Raw genomic sequence first — 27,881 nt, 5'->3', positions numbered from 1 at the left:
ACGGTCAACGTAAAACTCCTTCCTGTCTCCTGTAAAATGACTTACCGTCTGGAAAAGGGTAAGTCATTTTCCTTCATTTTCTTTCCTTCGCTCCACACCAAATTTCGATCGATCCAGTGGCCTTCTTCCCCTTTTTCCCTCTTTGTTTTCTATCTCTCATTTTATCGAGTCCACGACTCATTGACGGAGAAGCTGGAAGAGCAGCTCAAGGAGCTGGGATCCAAGTTGGAATCTCCTCCATCCGCGAAGGACGCCATTCTCAAGCTGTTAAAGGCACGCATTCTTCAACTTTTTATTACTTCTCCACTGAACTTTAGATTGCTTAGCTAAAGTTCGTTCCTAATTGGTTGAATTAGGGTTGTTCCCATAATTCACAAAGTTTCTCCTAATCATGGTAATTCAACATCCCTTCTAATCCTTTTTCGTTTATTTAATGTTATGGGCTTTCGTCTCTCTCTCTCTCTGAATTCAACAAATTGAAGAACATTTTTTAGGCTTTTGCTTAATCATAAAGGTTATTATTCGCTTTTGAATTATGTTTAGCTTTTTCCCCTCTTAGTATATATGTTTGGTGGTTTTGATTTGTTGTAATTTCGTTATTTATGTTCGTTTTTATTTCTTGGGCATTTGATCTTATTGATATGATTTATGCTGATTTTTTTTTGTTTTTCGTTAAGGTTCTTCTACAGCCAGACCCTTTTCTTAATGAACTTACGAGCATGTTTGAGCGAAGCACTGAGACCGGCTCTGTTTGGGTTACTCTTAAACGATGTAAGAATTTCCCGATTTCTTTAGGTTTTGGGAGCTTGAATTTCAAACAGTGGATTTGGATTTCAGAAATAGGATTGATATTTGTAAAACTGAAATTTATGGCAATCATGTTGGATCTCTGCAATTTACACATAATGTATGCATGTTCTGTTTTGAAATCTGAATTTTGAATTTTATGTTTCCAACCGTGGAATTCAATTTATGTTGGATTTTGTAAAACTAAAATTTACTCAATCAATAGCAACTAGTTATTTAAAGAATTATTGTCTTATCCAAACATAGACCAAAGAGATTTTTTCGAATATGGATTGGTTTTATTTTGGTCTCACATGGTGCTTGGAATCTCTAATGGTAAACTTGTTATGACATGAAGAGATATCTTGTTATTCATGAAAGATGATAGTTCTTTTATTTTATGGACTCAAATTTATTGGTGGTTTAGTGAAAAGCTTAGATATTTTTATCTTTTAAGTTTGTTTGAATCACTGATTGTGCATTTTATTTTTCCAAACTATATTAAAGGCTTGATACGACCCATGCATTGGTTGATAATTCTTAATGGTAGTAAAGATTTTTTTCCTATATTTTCTTTTATTCTTGTCTATTTCACATGTTCTTTATCATTTTACTTGCACACATCTAGCATCAGACCTATGTGCTTGGACAGTCGGGTTTGTGGTAATATGTATTACTTCATGAATCTTGTACATCTTGTTGGATGATTGAACTTGTGAATTCATATATATATTGTGTATCAAAATCAGCTGCAGCCTTTTAATTTGGTTATTTGGCATATATCATTGAATGTTTTCCGTCTAATCCGCAACAAGCTGCTACATGTCTCTCTGAGATTGACCAGTCTCCACCATCATCAATAGTGGAATCAATGCAGCCTTTTCTTAATGCAATTGTCAAGCCAGAACTGCTGAATCATCAAGATCGGGAAGCCAAACTTCTAGTTGCAACCTGTATTTGTGAGATAACTCGGATAATTGCGCCTGAAGCGCCTTATAGTGATGATATTCTAAAGGTGCTTTTTCTTTCATGAAGGTTTATTGTTTTTTGTCTTAATTTTCTTAGAAAATAATAAATTTTCAACTGTCTGGTGATTGATTTGTGGCATGCTTTCAGGATATTCTTAGCTTGATTGTTGGAACTTTCAATGGATTGAGCGATACTAGTGGTCTATCATTTGGAAGGAGAGTTGTAATTTTGGAGACTCTTGCAAAATATAGATCATGTGTTGTGATGTTGGATCTTGAATGTGATGTTTTGGTTAATGAAATGTTTAGTACATTTTTTGTTCTTTTAAGACATTTATTTGTTGTTTTTGAGAAATTTTGTTATATTCTGAACTAATTCTTATAATATTTTTGAGAAGTTATGTATCATTGTTGTTTTAATGTGGTGTACTATTAATTAAACCTACATAATATTTATAAACTTTTATAATATATTTTTAATCAATTATTAATATTATATCAAATAAACTTACAAAATATTAATTATATGTTGAAATTCATTTCTAAAAATACGAATGAATAAGCATCATGAAGATTTTAAACCTAAAATAGTGTATTTATAATACAATCAAAATAAATTATTAATATTATCTAAAAATTTAGTTTGTCGTACTTATAAAAATATAGATTTTTATAAAATATAATTATATATATAAAAAATGAACCTTTAAAAATAATAAAGAATAAAAACATATCGAATATGTTTACTTCTTTATTAAAAACAGATTTTGAAAACTGTTTTTAGAAAAATTAACCAAACAGTGTAAAACATTTTACAATATACCATCCAAACACTGGAAAATGTTTTCCAGAAAATGTTTTCCAGAAATGTAATTCATTTTTCCAGATTTCATTTTCCGTAAAATGTTTTCCCCCAACCAAACGAACCCTAAGTATCATTGATTTTAAGAGATGTTTTATGTAAACTTTTATTGTGGTCTCAGTAACAAAAGATAATATTATTTTTAAAATGTTTTAGATTCAAGTAATTGTGTATGTAGAGTATGTATATGTTATTAACAAATTAAAAAAATCTAAATAAACAATATCTTATAATCATTCTAGACTACTAAAAAATGTTATACATTGAAATTTTAATATTTATAATTTTTTATTCCAAGTAAATCATGAAATCTTATAATATCTGTTGGAAAATAGTCAAAAAGGTGGGAAGCTTTCGGTGGCTTTAAATGCACCGAAAGTTTTTTGTTGAAAATGAAAATTGGATAATTACAATTAGTCCCTGAACTTAAGGATATTTATAAGATTAGTCCTTAAGCTTCAACTATAAATACCCTAACCCATTTAGCTTCAAAATCATCCCAAAATCATTTATTCATCTCAATACTAAAGAGTTTAGAGAGTTCTCTTGTGAGTTGTGAGTGTTTTTGTAAATACCTGTAAATTTTCTCTTTAGTAAAAGATCTGCAGCAGTCCGGAGACGTAGGCGTAATTGGCTGAACTCCGTTATCAATTTCGGGTATTATTTTTTTCGCTTTTATTTTGCATTCTCACTAATCTGGTTATACGGAAATTACTTGTTTTCGTTTATTTCCCAACAACTGGCATCAGAGCTTTTAGTTGTGAATTTTGTCAATTTTTTGCGAGGTTATTATTTATTACTATTCATGTGAATAGTGAATTTTGTGAATAGTAAATTTTTGTCGGTGATACGAATTTGTCGACAGAGGTGTTCTAATACACGGTGGTTCACAAGAATTGTTAGAAATGATCCAAACGAAGCCAGATTCGAGTGGGAGCGATGGCTACAAACGAAGGGAAGGTGAAAATTGAAAAGTTCGATGGTGCAAATTTTGGCTTTTGGAAGATGCAGATTAAAGAATTTCTGTACCAGAAAATCTATATCAACCTCTCTTAGGAAAGCAACCAGAGGGCATGAAGAATGAAGACTGGGCTCTTCTCGACAGACAAGCCCTCAGAGTTATCCGACTAACGTTATCCTGCAATGTTGTTTTCAACATAGCAAAGGAAAAGTTCACGGTGGGTCTTATGGCGGCTCTCTCCAGTATGTATGAGAAGCCATCGGCCTCAAACAAAGTTCACTTGATGAGGCGATTATTCAATTTACGGATGGCAGAATGGGCATCAGTGGCTCAATACCTAAATGAACTCAACACAATCACAACCCAGTTTAGTTTCATGGAAATTGAATTCGATGATGAAGTTTGAGCTTTAATTCTCTTATCATCTATATCAGACAGTTGGAATGCTACTGTTACAGCAGTCAACAGCTCGTCGGGAAATAACAAATTGAAATTCGACAATGTTCGGGATCTGGTATCGAGTGAAGAAATTCGATGGAGAGAATCAGGTGAAGCATCAAGCTCATCAGCCTTGCACACAGAGTCAAGAAGGAGAACTTCAAAAAGAAATTCAAATCGTGGCAGATCGAAATCTAGAACATGAAAGAAAGATTTTACCTGTTATAATTTTGGCAAGAAGGGTCACTTTAAAAGAGATTGTCGAGCACTGAAGAAAGATACCGGCGTACAAGAATCTGCCAACATGACAGAGGAGACAGGTGATGTCATGATTCTAAGCATCAATAGTCTAATTGAATCATGGATCTTGGATTCAGGGGCATATTTCCACTCTACCCCATGCCAAGAAATCATGGAGAACTATGTCAGTGGTGATTTTGAGAATGTTCATCTAACTGATGATGAAACCTTGAAGATCGTCGGAAAAGGAGACATCCGATTAAAGTTGCCAAACCAGACCACCTGGAAGCTGACAAGAGTGAGACATATTCCTGGCCTCAAAAGAAATTTGATTTCTGTAGGACAACTTGATGGAGAAGGATATAGTACAACCTTTTCAGACTTTGAATATAAGATTACCAAATGAGCACTTGTCATTGCTCGTGGTAAGAAGACTGTTACTCTCTATGTAACCTCAAATTTAGAGAATATCATTGCAGTAGCAGATGCTGATGGAAAATCAAACCTATGGAACCAACGGCTTGACCATATGAGCGAGAAAGGAATGAAGACACTTTTGTCAAAAGGGAAGCTGCTGGATCTAAAGAGTGTAGATGTCGGACTATGCGAGGATTGCATCTTTGGCAAACAAAAGAAAGCCAGTTTTGCAAAGATTGACAAGACACCCAAGGCAGAAAAGTTAGAGTTGGTTCATACTGATGTATGGGGACCATCTCCAGTTCCATCTCTTGTAGGCTCATTATATTATGTCACATTCATCGATGATTCTACGAGGAAGGTGTGGGTTTATTTTTTGAAGAACAAATCAGAAGTCTTTGATACCTTCAGAAAATGGAAGGCTATGCTGGAAAATGAGACTGGTTTGAAAGTCAAGCAGTTGAGGTCTGATAATGGAGGAGAATACAGAAACAGTAGATTCAGAGATTTCTGCGCAAACAATGGGATCAAGATGGAGACAACAGTTCCCATGACACCGTAGCAGAATGGCGTAGTAGAGTGCATGAACAGAACTCTGAATGAATGTGCCAGAAGCATGAGGATACATGTCGGATTGCCCAAATTTCTATGGGTTGAAGCTATCAACACTGCAGCTTACCTGATCAACCGTGGGCCCTCAGTTCCCTTGGATTGTGGAATACCAGAGGAAGTTTGGAGCAAGAAAGAAATAAATCTTTCATACTTAAGAGTGTTTTGTTGTATTTCTTATGTACACATAAATTATGCTGAAAGAAGTAAACTTGATGCCAAGTCCAATAAATGTGTCTTTGTTGGTTATGGTGGTGATGAGTTCGGTTACCGGTTTTAGGACTACGAAAATCGGAAGATCATCAGAAGCAAAGATGCCATTTTCAATGAGAATGTGATGTACAAAGACAGGTCAACCATAAAATCAAGTATCTCCAATACCGAAGCTGAAACAAAGGAATTTGCTGAGTTCGAGAAGATTTCTGGAAATGATGTTCAAATCAGACCTGAAGCAGTTTAAGAAGAACTAGTCACACCAGAACTAAGACGCTTCTCCAAAATTCCTAAACCAACCCAGCGCTATTTGCTTTCTTTGCACTACTTATTGCTGACTGACAATGGTGAACCAGAGTGCTATGATGAAGCAATGCAGGTGGAGGATTCAGTCAAGTGGGAGTCTTCCATGAAAGATGAGATGAACTCGATTATGTCAAATCAGACGTAGGAATTAGCTGAATTACCACCAGGCAAGAAAGTGCTTCATAACAAGTGGATTTACAGGATCAAAGAAGAGCACGATGTGAGTAAACGCTACAAAGCAAGATTGGTTGTCAAATATTTTCAGCAAAAAGAATGTATTAACTATAATGAAATTTTCTCTCCAGTCGTAAAACTGTCTACAATCAGACTGGTGTTGAAAATTGTAGCCGCAGAGAATCTACATCTTGAGCAGTTCAATGTGAAGACAACTTTCCTTCACGGTGATTTGGAGGAAAAAATCTATATGAGACAGCCAGAAGGCTTCATAGAGGCAGGCAAGAAAAACCTGGTATGTAGGTTGAAGAGGAGCTTGTATGGTTTAAAACAAGCTCCTAGATAGTGATACAAGAAGTTCGATAGCTTCATGAGTAACATTGGTTTTACCAGATGCCAAGCAGATCATTGTTGCTACATCAAGAGGTTCGAAAACAACTTCACTATTTTATTATTGTACGTTGATGACATGCTCGTTGCAGGCTCAGATATGCAAGAGATTATACACTTGAAGCAAAAATTGTCGAAGCTGTTTTCTATGAAGGATCTGGGTGCTACAAAGCAGATTCTTGGGATGATGATTAAGAGAGACATAAAGTCGGGGACTTTGAAGTTATCACAGGCTGAGTACATCAACAAAGTACTCTCCAGGTTAAACATGCAATATGTTAAACCAGTAAGTACACCTTTAGGTGTTCATTTTAGACTCTCCAAAGAGCACTCACTAAAGACGTAGGAAGAATGTGCACACATGGTGAAGGTGTCGTATGCCTCAGCAATTGGAAGTCTGATGTATGTCGTGGTTTATACTAGACCAGATATTGCTCATGCAGTGGGAGCTATTAGCAGGTACATGAATAATCCGGGTAAGGTACACTGGGAAGCAGTCAAATGGATCCTCAAATATCTGCGGGGTACTACAAATAAAGCACTTTGTTTCAAAGGTGGAGATACGATACTGACAGGCTATATAGATGCTAACTTAGCGGGAAATGTTGACATCAGAAGAAGCACTACAGAGTATGTCTATACTCTAGAATGTACTGCAGTGAGTTGGGTTTCTCAACTACAGAAGATAGTTGCTCTGTCCATAACTGAAGCAGAATATGTCCCTGTTACAGAAGCCAACAAGGAGATGGTTTTGCTCCAAAGTTTCTTGGAAGAGTTAGACAAGAAACAAGAAAACAATTTCTTGTATTGCGATAGTCAAAGTGTTATCCATCTAGCAAAGAATCCATCTTTTCATTCTAGGACGAAGCACATACAATTACGATATCATTTTATCCGGTCTCTTCTGGAAGATGGGATTTTGTAACTTGAAAAGATTAGTGGAGCTCAAAATCCGGCAGACATGTTGACAAAGACGGTGACCACGGACAAACTGAAGTTGTGTTCAAATTCAGTTGGCATGCTAGAGTAACAAGACCATAAATGCTGCTACAGTTATCGAGGTGTGAAGACAGATTAAAATCAATCTTCAAGTGGGAGATTGTTGGAAAATAGTCAAGAAAGGTGGACAGCTTTCGGTGGCTTTAAATGCACTAAATTTTTTTTGTTGAAAATGAAAATTAGATAATTGCAATTAGTCCCTGAACTTTAGACTATTTATAAGATTAGTCCTTAAGCTTCAACTATTAATACCCTAACCCATTTAGCTTCAAAATCATCCCAAAATCATTTCTTCCTCTCAATACTAAAGAGTTTAGAGAGTTCTCTTGTGAGTTGTGAGTGTTTTTGTAAACACCTGTAAATTTTCTCTTTAGTAAAATATCTGTAGCAGTCCGGAGACGTAGGCGTAATTGGCTGAACTTTGTTATCAATTTCGGGTATTATTTTTCCGCTTTTATTTCGTATTCTCACTAATCTGGTTATAGGAAAATTAAAAAAAATCTAAATAAATAATATCTTATAATCATTCTAGACTACTAAAAAATGTTCTACATTGAAATTTTAATATTTATAATTTTTTATTCCAAGTAAATCATGAAATCTTATAATATCTGATTGAAACGGTAAAAGTTTTCAAATAATGTGATTAAAAAAATCGTAAAATAATGCAATCGATGAATTATTTTTTAAAATATGATGATTGCTACAATATATACTGAAAATGCATTGGAATCATGGCGTCCATAGTGTGTCGCATATAACACCATCGTCTTTGGCCATGGGAGTTTAGGGTTGCACCAACTGCAATGCTTATTTGGCTGCGACCTTGATCCCTTAAACGGTTGATGCATTTCTTGTTATATATTATTGCAATTAGTGGAAGGATATTTGGATATAATAGAATTCATACCCCATTATGGTTAAGAGAAATTATTCAATCCTTCACTATTTGATAATCCATTATATTTTATAGCTAGCACTTGATGCCTTAGGTCCACCATAATGCGCTAAACAAAATCTCAATTTGCAATTCTCTACATGTTTGTATGAAAAACAAAGACGTACTGCAGTTAGTGCGATTCTAAACCTCCACGACGACTAAAGACATGGTGTTCCATATGACACACCATGAACGTCATAATTTCTATGTGCTTTCATTGAAGACTGTAGCATTTACCCTATTTGAAGAAATAAATTCTTCGTTCGTATTATTTTACGAAATTTTTTTCAACCACATTATCTGAAAAAATTAACCTATTGAAGCAGTCTATTAATACTATATAACCATAAAAGGATTTTATCCAACCATTGACGAACTTTTTTTTTTATTCCAATGAAATCATTTCCTAAATTATTTAATAAAATAACACACATAGATAATTACTTGTGAAATATTGCTTTTTATTGTACATACTATAGGATAAAGATGTACTTAATCAATATCTGATTTTTTGTTGTTAAAATAGAATGTACAGTTTATGAAGTACATTTCTTATTTTTTAAAATAATAATAATAATAATATATCATATTTTTGAAGTCCGTTTTTAGTAGTTTAGGATTTAAAATCTAGAGATTTAAAGGTTATATTTAGGTTCAGTTTGATTATTTTAAATTTTATTCATACACTAATTAAATAAATATTAATATAAATCGTTAAAATCTAATGAACTTGACATATATAAAAATAGATACATTAAGAGCAATTTAATTTGAATAAAGTCTACATATTAAAAATATATTATTCAAGTATAACTGAATTATTCGAATGCTACAGTATGAGATTAAAGGATGTTAATATAATTGTAAATTTTTTGTAACCTAGATTTCTACAATATTTACACCGTTAGGATGTTTGAACCTTTTTCTGATATCAATAACACCATGAATCCTACTTGATATTGAACGACTTCACAGCTCTATGTAATTAAGGATATGATAACACAATAGGCTTAATGTCACCCTCATTTCATTTCCTTTCATTTTTCGATAATAGAGAATTCAGGTTCGTATACCTTGAAGATTGTCAAAGCATATATACGTTATCAATGTATTTCCTAAAATCAATGCAGACATATGCATATACGATTATGGTTTGGTGGCATGGATGCTTGACTGCTTGAAAGTACATGTAATCACACCACCAACATTACAAATTCACTCGGTATTAATAGGTCATGATACCTTCTAAGGATCGCGTCATCTCTGTAACACAGAGGTAATGATTTTCACATAAAAACTCTTAAATCAACATCATAGCAATCGCTACTCCCTCTTGCTTCACAAATAACACAAACATATGTTTTTTTCATGAGAATAGTTATAACAAAATAATTTATCTATCTTAAAGGTAAATTAATAGCTTCTATTAAGTTAATGATTATATGACCATATCAATACCGCCCCATATGTTCAAACCCATTTCCGCCGATGGATAGTCATAAATGAGTTCATTTTTGTATAACTCCTCAAGTATCTCTTCAAACTATTGTGATAGCAATTTCTACTCTATTTAATGTAACAATTAATCATAAAAAACAATTTATATATTTATAAGTTAGATTTAAAATAAATAATTTGTACGCATACTTGCATTCTTCATTGTTCTTGAAACTTTTATGATAATTGTCATTAATATGTCAAATATAATATCAATGATGCATACATAAAGTTTCCACATTTCGCTTAAGTGGTAAATTTCTCTAACTTTAGTTCATTAATTATATGTTAGACATATATCATTTTATTTAACAACATGTTTACATGAAATTTTGAGGAAAATATTTAAGAGTCGGTATTTCTTTTTCAATTATTACAAATACAATTGATATATATTTTTTAATACTTATTTATAATCTTTCTTATATATTGATAACACACATATGTCAACGTTTTTTGCTCGGGTGGGGGAAAACCTAGTCCGACTAGGGGTTTTCTTTGAAAAGATTTTGAAATATGAGGAGTCGCAACCAATCATTTTAAGGTGCGATTGGGACACCATAAAAATCGGTTAATTTTAATAAAACATTTAATTTTATCAAAATACCAAGTTTAGGGTCTACGAAAACCAAAAAATGGGTTCAAGAGTCAGTTTCGCGTGGGGAAGGATTAGCACCCCCACAACGCCAAAAAATTGGTACCTAGTTGATTACCCTACATTTTAAATTGAAAAGTTTGAGTTCGAACTTTATTTAATCGAAAATTCACTATAGATGCACAGTTGAAAAAGATGTTCGTTTATTTAAGCCAATAGTGTCCAACCCCTAGCATGAATGCGGGAGATCAACTATTATGCCAAATAATTGGACATTACCTATTAAAAATGAAGGGTTTTGAAAAGGATGTTCATTTACTTCGGGAATTACCAACGGTCACCCCTAGAGCATAATGCGGAGGATACGCCATTGACTCATTGGTAAATCAACATCGCCTTGTTATTTTAAATCTAAATGCAAGCAAATAACTTTTTATTATACCTAATTTTTCTAGGTGAGTTAATTAAGACTTTCCCTAACCTAAAGTGTCAAATTATGTAATTTAAAGGACTTAAAGATCCAAACCTAGAAATGGAAGCTCTACTATTAATCCTGTTTGATTATAACCAATTATTGGATCGAATAATCGAGATGGTCCGTTGAGCATGTAGGTGAGGACCAACTCAGATTACTCCCTAAATTAGAGAACTAAAGTAAAATTAAACTAATGTGAAGGCTCTAATTAAAAAAAACTAATTAATTATGTTAATTTAAAAATTCTAATTAAGAGTTCAAGGACTAAAATGTAAGGAAGTTAAAGTTCAGAGAACTAAATGTAAAAACCTAAAGTTTAGGGCTTAAGTGCGAATAAACTAAAATTTTAAAGATTAAACAATAAATCAAGGCTCTAATAATTGTTCTAGTTAATTATTAAAAATTAAGGGATTACTAATTAGGCTTTAAAATTAGTTAATGATTAACAATTTAAGGATTCGAACAATAGACTCAAGTAATCGATCATTTTATGCAAAAAATCTAATCGAATTGATCCCTAATTAAAACTAAGATCAAACCATAATTACTAAATCAAATTATGTATTAGAAGGTCCTAATCCAAGGACAATATCTAAAGCTAATTAAATTTTAAAAAAACTAGAAATACCAATTAATCATACCAATTTAAATGAAAGTAAAAAAAGGATCAAATTAAACGTAAAATGAACCAACTAATTAAATTAAATGGAAAAGAAAACAATATTCTTGCAAATTCAAATAATAAAAAAACAAATTAAATAAAGTAAACTTAAGGAAAATTTTAAAATTATAATACAAGGCGAAATGCAATAAAAAGTATAAGGAGTAGAGTGTAACGAACATCACAAATTGAGGATCAAAATGAAATTAAAGCATAAAGACTATAATCAAGGACCAAATTAAAATAAATAGAAATTAAATAAATAAATTCAAACAAAATAAAAAAGGTTAGTAACTTAAATATAAAAAGACACTGAAACTGGTAGGACTAAAGCATGATTATCCATTTTTTTATAAACCTAAAATGCACTAATAAACGAAAATGCAAAAAATATAAAATCAGTCCAACAAAATTAAAGTAAAGTCAAAACTGTCATTGAAGGTGACCAAGATGCAAATACACGACAACTTTAGGGCATTTAAGTGCAAATAACCCCTAAACTTTTGTTATAAATGCCATCTTTTTTTCCTGATGCATTCTCTCCTTATTCATAAAAAAAACATTCAAGAAACTCTCTCACCCTCCTTCTTTTTCTCTCGGCTAACACCCCCAAACACGACCTTCATCATCGTCGGTCGCCCTTAACGGTGATCGGATAACCACCAGCTAAACCCCAAACACCCTAAATACCCTCATCTATTCATCTAAACCAAAATCAAAGCCTATAACCGCAAAAAAAAAACTCTCAAGCTCCCACAAAAACAACATCGACTTCTCCGTTTCCCTACTCCGACCACCACAAGGACGAACCAACCCTGGTTTTGGCTACCCCTCTCAGGTAAAACTCTTCGACTTCCTTCTATTTTTTTATTATATATTTGAAAACTCAAAAAAGAAAGCTTTTTACCTTGATTTTTTTTGTTTTTCGAAAACTCCAAAAAAATGGATCTTTTTACATCTATATTTCTCAGGTTTTATACCCAAACTTTTACAGATACAAAATAAAAAACTTCTAATCTAAATTGCTTCTCTAACATGCACTGTGCATGATGATTTGATTTTTAAATGCCTCAGATTTTTTAGGGTTTCATTGAGATTTCTGATGATCTGGTTCGGCTAGGCTTGACGGTGGCGATGATCGGCATAACTAGATGTAAGACAAACTTTATCGACAACTGTGGAGCTCATCTTTGGCAACGGTGGTGGCAGTTGAGAAAAGGGGTTAGAGTTAGGGTTAGGTTAGATGGTTAGGTTAGGTTTTTGGTTTGGGCCCGAGTTTGAGTATGGTTCGGGCCCGGGTTTGGGTATTGGGTTTGGTTTGGGTATTTTGTAATAATAAATAAATAATATTTTTATAATATATATAATAGTTGAAAAATTATGATTACAGTTGCCTCTCTTTGCTAATTGCAGTGGAACAAAAATGAAGCAAAGACACTAAGTAACATTTTTCAATGCGATCACTACTTATCGAGTTGCAAGCTCTTTTATGGGGATGTCAATCTACCTCCTTCTGTGATGGATAAGACGTGATTGAACAAGTTCTTCACATTATGAACTTATTCTCTTAGAAACGTTGATCCAACTCCTTATGTGATGGTTAACCTGAGATGATGCTGATCTAACTACTTATGCGATAGACGAACAAAGTGTTGAATAAGTTCTTCTCATTATAAACTTATTCTCTCGGAAACATATATCCAAATTCTTATGTGATAAATCAATCATAGTGCTGATGTTGATCCAACTCCTTATGTGATGGATGAGCCAAAGTCGGTGTTGTTCGAACTCCTTCTGAATGAATCGAACCGAGGTTGAACAAGTTCTTCTCATTATGAACTTCTTCTCCCTCATCGAATGAGTTCTTCTCATTATGAACTCTCCCATTGGAAATGTCAATCCACCTCCTTCGTGATGGAATCGAACAAAGTGATAATGCTGATCCAACTCCATATGCGATAGATGGGCCAAGGTTGAACATGTTCTTCTCAATATGAACTTCTCCCTTATTTGATGAGTTCTTCTCATTATGAACTCTCCCATTGGAAATGTTTATCCACCTCATTCTGTGATGGATTCGAATAAAATATTGATGTAGATCCAAATCCATATGCGATGGATGAGCCAATATTGAACAAGTTCTTCTTATTTTGAACTTCTTCTCCCTCATTGGATGAGTTCTTCTCACTATAAACTCTCCCATTGGAAATGTTAATTGGTTTATCCTCTCATTAAAGAGTTTTAAACCTACAAAATATTATCATATGTTAGTGATTTGCATTTAAATTACACGAAGATAATAACCTGATGGTCCTCAATTTTTGCTAAAATCCATTTTTTCAATGGTGACTGATATGGACTGATTCTTTATTGAAATCATCTTTTTCTTCATGAAGTCTTGAAATGAAACCTTTGTTAACACTTTGAATTCCTGTCAGATGTTAAAAACTTGATGAAAAATGAATGCTTATGCTCCTTTTATTTTTGCAAATACCTAAATATGCATGATGTGATTTTTTGTGTTTCGAGTTCTAAGGTCTTGTAGATCTTTTTTTCTATCTTCGTCGAGTCCTCGTCTTTACCGGGTCCTTAACTGATCCGTGATCCTAGCTTTTTTCATTTCTAAAATAAAGACTGATCTCTTAATATTCTATGTGTGCCTCAGCCCGGGAGTGACCAAAGATATGCCTTAGAACGAACTGTGTTATTGTTATTTCATTATTTTGTCATTCGGGCTATTGACATCTCTCGTGTCGCCTTCTTTCAACCACTTGCTTCAAATTAGTGTAAATATCGACATGATGGCTTGTTTTGGATTCCATGTATTTTTTAGGTTAATTCAAAGTAAAACCGAGAAATTACTTGTTTAAAATTGGATTATGTTAGGCTACTTGTGACATGAAGAAATGAATGATTTGAAGTTTGAAGGGGTAATCATGAATTTTTTTGATAAAATATAGGTTTTTACACAAAGTCATGCAATCGAAAGAATTGAGTAGTGACCCTGGAAACAAAAGGCATATGTCTTAATGAATTCTAGCACAAGTGTTCCTGAATCAGTTAATTTAACACCTCAAGGCTATCCTATGTCTGGGAGATCTCAATGTCGCAAAGTTGTTTGCAAATGTGAAATCTTTCATGAACAACCAAACTTTCGAGAGGGTTTACCTGCCATATGCCCTAGTATCAAAATGCATTTGAGGCACATTTTCAGGTTTTCAACTCAAATCTGCCATTTGATTTCAAGATATTCTTTACAGATTTTCATATTGAACCCTCATTTTTATTTTTTTATTTTCTTTTTCCTTTTTTTAATCGTTATTATTTTCTTAAGCATAATATTTCTTGATAGAGTATGAATTTATCGGGTTCCTCAGTACTTTTTCGTCTATCTCTGCCAAAATCAACGCTCCTCCGGAAAAGGCCTTTTTGACAATATATGGCCCTTCCCAATTAGGCATCCATTTTCCACGAAAATCTTTATGAATAGGCAAGATCTTTTTAAGCACTAGATTACCCTCTCAAAATTCTCTCGGGCGAACTTTCTTATCATGGGCTAACAACATCCTTTTTTGGTACATCTATTCATGATATATAGCTTTCAACCTCTTTTCTTCAATAAGATTCAGTTGATAAACCTGAGATTGAACCTATTCTGCTTTATCTAACTATAATTCTTTCAAGACTCAAAGTGATGGAATTTCAATCTTAATGGGTACGACTGCCTCTATTCCATAGACCAAAGAGAAAGGGGGTGCTCATGTCGATGTTCGCACAATGATTCTATATTCATATAGGGAAAAGGGTAATTTCTCATGCCAATCTCTGTAGGTTTTAGTAGTCTTCGTAATGATCCTTTTGATTTTTTTTGTTTCTTGTTTCCACTGCCCTATTCATTTTCGAGCGGTAGGTTACGGAGTTAGCATGTTTTATCTTAAATTGTGCATAGATTTCATCTATCATCTTGTTATTTAGATTAGTGGCATTATCTGTAATGGTCATTTCTGGCAACCCATATCGACATATTATCTCTCTCTTTATGAATTTGCAAACTATTGATCTCTTGATATTTGAATATGAAGTAATCTCTACCCATTTAATGAAATAATCAATCTCCATTAAGATAAAGCGATGCCCATTTGAAGCCTTTGGTATGATTGCTCCAATGGCGTCCATACCCCACGCGAAAAATGACTATGGTAAGATCATAATATGTAGAGGCGAAGATGGTGCCTGAATTTTATTCGCATATATCTGGCATTTGTAGAATCTTCTTACATAGTCGACACAATTTGTATTCATCGTTTCCCAATAGTACCCGTATCTCATGATTTTCCTGGCCATAGATAAATCATTTGCATGTGTTTCACATGTTCCACCATGCATCTCTTCCATAATGCTCTTTTCTTCTTTGGTAGTCACACACCTTAACAAGACTTTATGACTTTCCCTTCTGTATAAGATCTCTCCATCGAGGAAGTATCATGCTGTCATTCTTCTTATTGTTTTCTTGTTAATTTCAGATGCACCTGAAGGATATGGTTGGTATCTCATATATTGTAAGATATCATAGTACCATAGGTTTCCATCCACTTATTCTTCTAGAAGATAACAATGTGCCGAGGTTTTATACACTTGCATTTTTATTAACATCATATATGTTTTCATATTAGCCTTAAATATTGTAGCCGACATAGCCAGAGCATTGACCATCTGATTGTCCTATCAGGGAAGATATCTGAATGTAACATCTTCAAATTCTTTTAATAGTTCGAGGACCAAATTCCGATACTTAATTAATTTTGGGTATTTTGTTTCCCATTCTCCCCTTAGTTGATACACTATTAATGATGAATCTCTATATACTTTAAGCATTTTGACTTTTCTTTCGATGGTTTCTTTTAACCCCATAACATATGCTTCATATTCTATCATGTTGTTGGTGCAAAGGAATTCCAATCTACTTGTGAAAGGATAATATACTTATTCTGGGGAAATCAACAATGCCCTAATTCATTTCCCTAAAGTATTAGAGGCTCCATCAAAGTATAATTTTTAGGATTTGTTATCCATGAAACTTTCTTCTTTAGTGGAAATGCACATCAAATCCTTGTTTGGGAAATTGAAGTTTAGAGGCTCATAATTATTTTAGGCACAACTCTCAAGAAAGTCAGATATGACACTTCCTTTTATTGCCTTTTGGCTCACATAGACAATATCAAATTCAGATAACAACATCTGCCACCTAGTCAGTTTGTCAGACAATGCAGGAGATTCCATCAGGAATTTTAAGGGATCAATCCTCGATATTAGTTATATTGTATGGTATAACATGTATTACTGAGCCTTCAGGTTGTTCAAACTAAAGCACAACACATCTTTTGAATCGGTGGGTACCAAGTCTCGTAATTGGTGAATTTGTTGCTCAAGTGAACAATGTGAACAATGGGTTATTCTTTCTGAGCAATGTGAACAATGGGTCGTACTTATCAGTCTGCTGGTCAGCTGGGAAATAAACTGAGATATATAGTTCAGTTGAGGAACCCTCAAACTTTTTTCTATGTACGAGGTGTTAGAAGCTCTTGAATTGCTTTGACTTTGTCTGGATCGATCTCGATTCCTTTCTGACTCACCATGAAGCCAAGTAATTTCCCTGACTTTACCCCGAATGTGCGTTTGGCTAGATTGAGCTTTAGTTGGTACTATCTCATTCTTTGGAAGAGATTTCTTAGATTATGTATATGTTCTTTTTCGGTTCAAAATTTTGCAATCATGTCATCTATTTATACTTCAATTTCCTTATGCATCATATCATGGAAAAGAGTCACCATGGTCCTTTGATAGGTTGCCCCATCATTTTTCAACCCAAATGACACCACTTTATAGCAAAAAATGTCTCATATGGTTATAAACATTGTTTTCTCCAAGTCTTCAAGATTCATTTTGATCTGATTATATCCCGAGAAGCCATCCATGAAGGAAAACCATGAATGGCTTATAGTGTTTTCCACCAGAGTATCTATATGAGGCAAAGGAAAATTGTATTTTGGGCTAGCTCTATTAAGGTCTCAATAATCCATGCACATGCGAACCTTCCCATATTTTTTAGGTATCGGGACTATATTGGCTACTCATTCAGGATACTCTTCCTCTTGAAGGAAGCCTGCATTAATCTATTTCGTCTCCTCCTCTTTGATCTTTAACAGTATATATGACCTTATTCTTTTAAGTTTCTACTGAATTGGCTTGCATTCTGGTCTAATTGGGAACTTACGGACTGCTATATAAGTGTTTAACCCATGCATATCTTGGTATGACCATGCAAAGACATCTCTGAACTCTTGGAGCAAACTTATCAATTCTAGTCTTATTCATACAGACAAAGTAGTGCCAATTTTTATCTCTCTCTTCATTTATATTGTTCCCAAATTCACAAGCTTTATTTCTTCCTTGTGGGGTAGAGTTGGTTTCTCTTCCTTTTTCATCAATCTTAATAACTTGTTAGGAACCTTACAGTCTTCCTCATCTTCGTACTCATTGACTTCTTCCAGACACAAAGGTCGCTCAAATCTATCTTGTGACTGACTTCAGGAACATTCATGCTAGTATTATTGTGACATCTGCATAAAATTTGGCTCAGATGTATTGGAATATGAATGTAAAGAATAAAGAATATGGTGCAAAGAACTCGATACAAAAATATGAAGAATGAAAATGATTTCCATTTTGAGAAATAAGAAAAGTATCTTTCATTAATCAACTTTGTCGAAACAGTTTTTTCCCTTAAGATGCGAGATTTTGAAAACCACATCATTTTTAATTATTCTCTTTGTGATTGGTTTTTAATTAAAAAAAATGCGATTTGAAAAACCTTTCGTTTCGAAAATTTGGAAATTCCCTTACGATAGAAAAAGACGTGTGGTTCGAGGAGTCGCCACCAATCTTTGATTAGGGTGTGATTAGGCACCCAAAAATGTTTTGTCATTTTAAATAAAAATTAATTTTAATTAAAACGACAAATATATGTATACGTTACCAAAATCTGGGTTCGGAAGTCGGTTACGCGTGGGGAAGGATTAACACCCCCACAATGCCCTAAATCGGTACCTAGTCAATTAATTAATGTCTTTGCAACGAAATTTACAAATTCTAATTTAACTTGGTTTATGATCCTTTAAAACAACAAAATGTGAATTTTACAACATTCAAAAGCAACAAAATAGGTTAAATTAAAATTACCAAGCCATTAAAAAGATAAAAAATATTCGATTATTTAAAAATATTGAGACCTAATCTTTAGGTGAGTTTTAACGATCTTTTCTCAACAAATTTAAATAGTCAAACATTTCTTTTTCTTTCATTCCCAAATTTTAAAGTGAAGAATCGAATTTTTTAGTGACAATGATGGGATACACTTGTAAATTAAAATTGTCGAAAATAACTTTCTAGTGAGTTAAGAGAAGCCATTCCGACAATTTTAAATTAAAAAGGTATTACCCTTAATACGATTATGTAATTAGGTTGAATTATGCATATGAGGTTAACATGCAAAAATTAATAATAAAACAATGATTGATAAATAATAAATAATATATGAAAAATTATCATGCGATAATATTTAACGTCTAAAATTACACATTTTATAATTATACATTATAAACTATATGCATGTGTTGAATTATGTTTCGATATAACAAATTTAAGGAAAAATGTTTTTGGACTTGAATTGAATTTATTCAAAGTTTTTAAAAGGTTTCAAAAATAATTCAAAGTTCATTAAATTCGGATTTGAGCAAAAATGCTAAAGGGTGTCAAAGTGCATCCATGCACCTGCACTAGTGCATCGATGCACCATGCAGTGCATCCATGCACTCCATTTCGAATGCACTTAGTGCATCGATGCATCTTAATGTGCATCGATGCATCCTACTGTGCATCGATTACATCCTGATGTGCATCCATGCACGAAGGCTGCAACAGCTAGTTTATTTGAATTTAATGAAGGGGTATCGATGCACCATGATAGTGCACCGATGCACCATGTTATGGGCAGCCTTTTTGAGTAGAAATATCATCCCCAAACGGCTCCGAAACATCCCCAACGGCTATATACAACATCAAACACATTCCAAGCTATAAATACAAGCTAAAGATACTTGAAGAATAGAGAGAACAACTATCCAAGCAATCAAACACAAGAGAAGAGTTTTTCAATCTTATTACATCTTTCTCTTGTAAATATTTTGTTCTTGTGAGCTCAATCTTGTAAACACCTACCTTAGAGAGGTTTTCTTGTTTACTTATTTTATCCTTTTGTAAAGGGGAAAGGTTCTAGCTTATCCCGTGTAAAAGCTAGGGAAAGGTTCTAGTTTAGCCCGAAAAAACTAGGGAGTTGTAAGGTTATCTCTTTGTCCTCAAAAGAAATAAAAAATTAGTGAATTTGTTGGAAAATCCTTGGTGAGGAGCTAAGGTAGTGGACGTAGACTTTGGTTTAGAAAGTCGAACCACTCTAAATCGCTGTGTAATTTTCTATCTTTCAATCTCCTTACTCCCTAAACTCAAAAACCGTTTTGACCCCTCTTTGCAAACCGTTCCGGTTGTCGAATCGAGCTTCCAAAAATCCCAACAATTGGCATCAGAGCCTAACTCGTTAAGAAGGTTTAACCACCTTGAGACGATCCTCGAAGAAGCTCTACCAATTTCTGATGCAACCGACAAAGAAATGACTTTTTCCTCCAGTGCTTATTATCTTTGAAGAATATCCCATTATGGATTCACAACCGGTCAACAAGCCACCCTTCTTCAATTGAGCAAATTATGCACATTGGAAGAATAAGATGATGTAATTTATTCAATCCTACAATCTAGGAGCTTGGAACTCAATCATGGATGGTTACTCCTCTCCACCCGGCAAGTACAACGATTGGAGTAGAGAAGAGCAGAAAAATTTCCAGCTTAACTCTAAGGCTATACATATTCTATTATGTGCTTTAGGCCCAAATGAATATGGAAAAATCTCATCTTGTTATAGTGCCAAAGAGATTTGGGATAAGCTCCAAGTCACTCATGAAGGAACCGACGAAGTGAGGGAATCAAAGAAAAGTCTTCTCACATAGCTACGAGAACTTCAAGATAAAACCCGATGAAGACATCAAAGCTATGACGGATAGATTTTCTGTGATTGTCAACGGTCTTGAGGGATATGGAGAAGTAATCCCTAATGAGAAGCTTGTGAGGAAGATGATCTACTTTCTTCCAAAGGAGTGGCAATCGAAAAAGACAACCATTATCGAAGCAAGAAACTTAAAGTCTCTCACTCTCGACAAGCTAATTGGTTCCCTTCTCACTCATGAGATGATGGTGAAGGAAGATGAAGAAAGGGAAGAGAAGAAAAACAAAAAGAATGAGGTAGGCATTGCCTTCAAATCCACCAATGAAAGCTATCAAGATTCAAGTGATGAGGTGGATGAAGACGATGATGAACAAGAAGAAGAGATGGTCAAGCTCTTGAAGGAACTCAAGAGATTCATGATTTCTAAGGAAGTGAAACATGAATCAACCAAGAAGAAGAGTCCCCCGATATGTTTCAATTGTCAAAGACAGGGACATGTCAAGTATGAATGCCTTCTTCTAAAGAAAAATGGGAAGAAGACATTTGTTGCATCTTGGAGTGATGAAGATGATTCCAATGATGAAGATGAAGTAGTCAACCTATGCCTCATGACCACTCAAGAAGAATTCGAGGTATCTTCTAACTCAAATGAATTTAATTTATTTACTTTTGATGAGTTACAAGATGCTTATAATAGGTTGTATTTGGATTTGAGACCATGAATTCCAAATATACAAAATTAATTTCAAAACTCAAAATTAAAGATAATTTGATTCTGAAAGCAAAAGTTGATTTTGAAAATCAAAATGAAATTTTGAAAAATAATTTAGAGCTTTTAAAAATCAAAATAAATGTTTTAGAAAAAGAAAATTTTGAGTTAAGAGTTAAGCTTGAAGTCTTAACAAAAGAAAAAAAATTAATTTCTAAAAATAACCTATTATGTTTAAAAATGGCAAAATGCTCACATTGTCATTTTTATGGTCATTTGGAATATACTTGTCCTTTAAAGAAAGGAAAATATTTTAAAATTAGACAAGTATGGGTTCCTAAGGGAACAAGGGGCATTGAAACTAACGTCCAAGGATCCAAAGTAATTTGGATACCAAAATCGAAATGAATGTCTCTTGTAGGTGTGTAGGAGCAATGATGATGAAGATGATGATATTCAAGATGCTCTAACCACACATGAAAAGGAATGGGTAACCTCTAAGCTTAATGTTTTTAATTTTAGTTATTTGGTTGCTCATAGGATTTATGCATGCATGAGTTTTGATTTTAAATGATTATGCATGGTTTTTAATCTCATGTATGTTTTAAAAAAATGGTTATGATGAACATTTTAAATTTTTAATAATTTTTTTTGTTCATCATAATAAAATTTTGGTCAAAATTGGTTTTAATGCAAATAATATCTCTCTAACAATTTATATCAATTTTTCAAAAACTTTGATTTTACAAATTTTAATTTTTTTGACCTAAATTTAAATGTTTATGCATGTGATTTAAATGAAAATGATATCTCTCTAACAATTGATATCAAAATTTCAAATGCATAACATTTTTGGGAAAACTTTATGCATATGCATTAATTCAATAATTATATTTCATAAAGTATTTTAGACTTGGATATATTGAATTTCATGTATTACTAACATGTTTTTTTCTTGTTGAAATTCAATTTGCATAACATTTTTGGAAAACTTTATGCATATGCACTTAATTTCAATAATTAATATTTCATAAAGTATTTTAGACTTGGATATATTGAATTTCATGTATTACTAACATGTTTTTTTATTCTTTGTTGAAATTCAATTTTGTTTAAGTGTCATGATCTTAAAAGCTTAATTTTATTTGGAATGCATTTATTGAGGGGGAGTTTTGATTTTTCAAATAAGTTTTAAAATGTCAAATTTACTACTTACTCTCCAAAGTTATTTTGAACTTCAAAGATTGAATTATTTTTTATATAACAAAAAGGGAAGAAGTTTTGGTTTGAAAAATTCAATTTTTTAATGAAAAAGGGTGAACAATATTTTCATATATTTTCAAACAATTGGTATTTGTTACCAATTGGTATCTTTTTCATTAAACATTTTATTAAGGGGGAGTTTTGCCAAAAACAATTTTTCAAATGTTTTGTTATATCAAAAAGAGGGAGATTGTTGAATTATGTTTCGATATAACAAATTTAAGGCAAAATGTTTTTGGACTTGAATTGAATTTGTTCAAAGTTTTTAAAAGGTTTTCAAAAATAATTCAAAGTCCATTAAATTCGGATTTGAAAAATCATCCCCAAACGCTCCAAAACATACCCAATGGCTATATACAACATCAAACACATTTCAAGCTATAATACAAGCTAAGGAACTTGAAGAATAGAAGAGAACACTATCCAGCAATCAAACACAAGATAAGAGTTTTTCAATCTTATTTCATCTTTCTCTTGTAAATATTTTGTTCTTGTGAGCTCAATCTTGTAAACACCTACCTTAGAGAGGTTTTCTTGTTTACTTATTTTATCCTTTTGTAAAGGGGAAAGGTTCTAGCTTATCCCATGTAAAAACTAGGGAAAAGTTCTAGTTTAGCCCAGAAAAACTAGGGAGTTGTAAGGTTATCTCTTTGTCCTCAAAAGAAAGAACAAATTAGTGAATTTGTTGGAAAATCCTTGGTGAGGAGCTAAGGTAGTGGACGTAGACTTTGGTTTAGAAAGTCAAACCACTCTAAATCGCAATGCAATTTTCTATCTTTCAATCTCCTTACTCCCTAAACTCAAAAACCGTTCCAACCCCTCTTTGTAAACCGTTCCGGTTATCGAATCGAGCTTCCGAAAATCCCAACAGTATGCTAATATGTAATGCACGACTATGACTTCAATGCAAAAATAAGAACATAACAATTAAAAATGCAACTTTCAAAAAATAATCATACTTAATAAAATAAGGACCAAATTATATTAAACCAAACTCTACTATATTAAATACAAACAAAATAATAATTGAAATGGACATATGAGTAAACAATGAAACTGAAATAAAACAAGACGCCACTATAAATGACTAAAATTAGAATAAACCCTAAACATATACGGGACCAAAAAGCAACATGCAAAATTATATAATCCTAATGTCTAGACAACGAAAATCAAAGAAATTTACACTAGGACTAAAATTAAATGCACCTAAAATAAATAAACAGAATTATAAACATGCAAACCTTGATTTATAGACCGAACTAAATTAAAAAGAAAATACGATGGCTCTTAACTTAATTAACCCAAAAACTATAACTGACACCCAAGTATAAAAAATGACAAGATCAAGACAATACAAAAACTTAACTTCTAAAACAAACCTCATAGGTGACTAAATTAAAAATACGCGGTGAAATTACAGTGACCTTAAAAGAATTATCCCTAATAAGCTAATATAAAACTTACTTTGAACTAACCCTAACCCTAATCTCAAACTAAACCTTCAGTCGCATCCTACTTCAATTCTCTCCCTCACCACTCACAGCGTCGTTCTCATCTTCCTCTTCAGTACTCTCATCCTCGTTATTTTCTTTGGCTGAGACGAGTGAGCCAACATCCCTAATGGATGTAGATCAACACCTATTATGAGATGTGAACGTTCTAAAGTCTCCCATGGCACCTTCGAAACAAAAAAATCCTTAAACTAAACCTTGAGCCACTCAAAAAACCTCCAAAATAAAACCAGATCTAAGAGTTTTAACATAGTTATATTCTTATTTTGGGATGCTCAATGTTCTTGGATGATGATGGTACTCTCAGCCATCAAGGTGAGTTCTCTGTCTTACTTTGAATTTTTTTCTTATAAATGGTTCGTTGTTCTTGCTAAGGTTATTAAATGAGTTCCGTTTATTGATTCTCCTACGCCAAAGACCGAATCCACCACCGTAAATCAACGTTCTTTGCCTCTCCAACCACCGACGCTGCCGAGAACCCACACCACTAAGGTAAATACTCAACCTTATTATTTCCGAGTCATTTTGGTTTATTTAGAAACATGAACACAAAATACATTCATGGAAATAAATAAAAAAATGAATAAAAATTATACCTCCTGAAATTTCCAATGCCTTTTGTTTATTCAAGATAGATCAAGAGAAATACCTTAAGTACAAAAGTGGGGTTTTAATACTTACTTTTCTTTTGTTTACAGAGAATAACAAAGAGAAAAACTCCCTAATGTACTGCTTTTGAAAATAGAATGGAGAGAATCTGAACCCCTCCCTTTACATTTGTTTTCCTCATTCTGGTGCTCTCGTTTTTACTCCCTTACAAAATTGTTTTTATCTGATGATAAATAACTGATGCTCCTTCATTTTTTATGATGATGAATTCCCCATTTTCCTTCGTGTTCGTCCCCCATTTTTCTATATTTTTTCCACTGAATTCTGCTTGTCCTCTTGCATGTTAATTTCCTTGTGTTTGGTAGTATAATGACAGGTTTAGGTGAAATTAGGTTGGGGAGTTGTCTTTGCCTTTGGTGGCTGATTTATTTCTGTTTTATAGTTGGGTACAGATTTGGTGGCAAGAATGGCCCAGCAGTGACTTGGCTTGAGCTGGTGTGCGGCGACTATTGAAATTGGTGGCAACTTGCTTTAGGATTAGGATTTTAGCAAATCCTAAATTCATTAGGTCGGGTTACTGGGCTGGGTCGGATCCGATTTTGTCTTGGCTTAAACTGGGTTAATGTATTTGGGCTCATCTTGTTGGGCTTCGGGTGAGGTTATATTGGGCTTTAGCCTGCAAATGTAAAATACAATAATTAATAATAATAATAATAATATACAATTAATATTTATAATATTTTTTTAATCCCCGGTCAAAAACAGGTTTCTATAAACTTGAGTAACATTGATTTCTACAAAAAGTTTCTTTTGATATTTTTAAATGCTAACAAAAGTTATTTTTGAGCATTACTTTGAATTAGCCCTAAAAATTACAATGAGGTCCTAAGCCATGGAGTTGTTGAGTTCTTCACCAGGGAAGTAATGACAAATTTCAGCTAAAAAATTTCTAGACTGATTGCCCCTGGTAATCATATTGACATACATTCTTTTAAAAGCTTCTCACATCATATTATACTCTTTTATCAACTCCTTGGTCTTGATAGCATTGGTCAGTTGATGTTCCATATTGTACACTCCTCCAAATTTGAAAGAACTCTCTATAGGAGGGAATGACATACGTTTCCAAAAGATATCCTCACCTTTTATTCTAGTTTTTATTACTTCAACCCTCTTTCTCAGCTCCTGGCCACGTTATTGGAATGTGGGCTTGAATCCGAGCCTAAAACGGTCTCTCTTCCATTCGATGGCTATGGGTCATACTATTCCTTATAGATTCCTACCCAGTATTTTTCCAGTCTTTTCCCCTCTTCTAGAAGTTTGTCTTACTTCCATCTTGGTACAATAAAATAGCATGGGCGTGGAATTTTGCTTTCTTCAGTAACATATGTTGCATTGATGAACTCTAAGGCCCTGAAGGAGCATTCCAATGCATCCTCATTGACTTCGATGTATGGGGTATCAGATGTTACTGAAGCAATGGTTTCTTCTTCAGCCTCGATGCTGATCAACTTTCCATCAATCATGAATTTCAACTTCTTATGTAAAGATGAAGGAACTGCCCCTGCAATATAGATCCAGGGTCTTCCCAATAAGCAATTGTAGGTCGAGTGGATGTCCATCACAACAAAGTCAATGTTGTAGATTGTAGGTCCAATCAACAAGGGTGTCTTCATTTTTTCCATCACGCCTTTTTGGGTTCCATCGAATGCCCTGACAATATTGTGGTAAGCTCCCATGTGTGAACTGTCTACGGGCATCCTCTACAGTGTAGCCAAAGGTATCACATTTAATGCGGACCCATTGTTTATAAAGACTTCTGGCATGACATGGTCGTGGGCAGTGAGTAGTGATATATAAAGCTTTGATGGATCCCATCCCACCTTCTGGGGTCTCATCATTAGTGAATGTGATGTAATTGTCTACAATTATATGTCCCATGATTCGATCTAGTTTATCTGTTGATATATCCTCAAGGGCAAATGTTTGGTTTAGCACTTTTAGTAATTCGTTCATATGTACCTCTGAATTGATTAACAGATCTAATATTGAGATTTTGGCATACTGTTTGTGAAGTTACTCTACTACGCTGTATTCACAAGCCTTAGGCTCAATCACCGGCTCATTAATTGCTGGTGGAGGTTATTCATTAAAAAAATTTGGTACTATTGTTGCCTTGGCTTTAGCTTTCGCATTGTCTGCCTCTGTGGACGTCTTAGGTGGGTAATATCTCCCACTTTTCGTGAAGTGTCCTACCTCACTCACTTCTTCTTTGATTGATTTCTTTTATCCTCTGCTTTCGCATTGTCTGCCTCTGTGGACGTCTTAGGTGGGTAATATCTCCCACTTTTCGTGAAGTGTCCTACCTCACTCACTTCTTCTTTGATTGATTTCTTTTTATCCTCTATTCTCTTATAGGATCTCAGGCATTCCGGTATAGACACATTTGCAGCATAACTCTAAGGAACCTGTCGTGTGTCTTTAAATGGGAAAGGAGACGGAGTTGTAAACACGAATTTAGGAGTCTTTGAAGATGAGCTCTCGTTCCTAGGCTTAACTGTGTTGATCACTAGATTTCTCGTTCCTTGCATCCTGTTAGAGCTATATACAATGCAAACATCCATCTTTCTTTTGATCTTCTCTTGCTTAAAGACTTCTACTTCACCATTGTTCATAATTTCCTGAAGTATTTCTCGGAACTCGTAGGAACCCTGAATGTCATAACCCTCCTCTTAATGATAATCACAATACGCTCCACTCCAATAAACTTCAGCTTGGTATTACCCTTGATCATCTCAGCTTTACAAAATTATTCAAACATCCAATTGAGAGGAGAATTGATTTCTGACTCATCCTTCTTCTACCTCATATTTTTCTCTTCGCAAATCATATTTACTCCTTACCCCCATGATTGGGCAGGGGATGAGTGTTTGTAGATGGTGCTTTGAACTCTAGGTCTCCTATTTTGATAAGATTTTGCATAATCTTTTTAAACGCCAGGCAATTCTCGATGTCATGGCGATAATCTCTGCTTGATACTCATGGTGGGCATTGGCATTATACCAATAAGGATAAGGCAGCTGGAGTGGAGTCAACCTATAGGGGCATTCCATGTCTGCTTTTAACAGTGAGGCATATATTTC

The 27,881-nt window shown here is 33.7% G+C and overlaps 1 protein-coding gene across 1 annotated transcript; it reads left to right on the top strand.

The window, feature by feature from the left end:
* The first annotated feature begins 16 nt into the window (after positions 1–16).
* On the top strand, positions 17–25,251 carry LOC120141815 (sister chromatid cohesion protein PDS5-like). Its single transcript, XM_039156596.1, has 5 exons — positions 17–273; positions 678–771; positions 1,602–1,801; positions 1,903–2,057; positions 25,191–25,251. The coding sequence occupies exons 1-5, from the start codon at positions 37–39 to the stop codon at positions 25,249–25,251; spliced, it is 747 nt and encodes a 248-aa protein (XP_039012527.1). The 5' UTR covers positions 17–36.
* The last annotated feature ends 2,630 nt before the right edge of the window (positions 25,252–27,881 follow it).

Source organism: Hibiscus syriacus, unplaced genomic scaffold (assembly GCF_006381635.1).
Source record: "Hibiscus syriacus cultivar Baekdansim isolate YM2019G1 unplaced genomic scaffold, ASM638163v2 tig00110813_pilon, whole genome shotgun sequence".
Classification (NCBI taxonomy): Eukaryota; Viridiplantae; Streptophyta; class Magnoliopsida; order Malvales; family Malvaceae; genus Hibiscus; species Hibiscus syriacus.
This window is presented reverse-complemented; position numbering and strand designations above follow the sequence as displayed.

Bases quoted from the DNA above. Each gene is read 5' to 3' on its own strand.
- LOC120141815 (XM_039156596.1), top strand. From the start codon at position 37: ATGACTTACCGTCTGGAAAAGGGTAAGTCATTTTCCTTCATTTTCTTT. The intron at 772-1,601 runs GTAAGAATTTCC...ATCCGCAACAAG, and splicing joins TTGGGTTACTCTTAAACGAT to CTGCTACATGTCTCTCTGAG. The intron at 1,802-1,902 runs GTGCTTTTTCTT...GCATGCTTTCAG, and splicing joins ATAGTGATGATATTCTAAAG to GATATTCTTAGCTTGATTGT.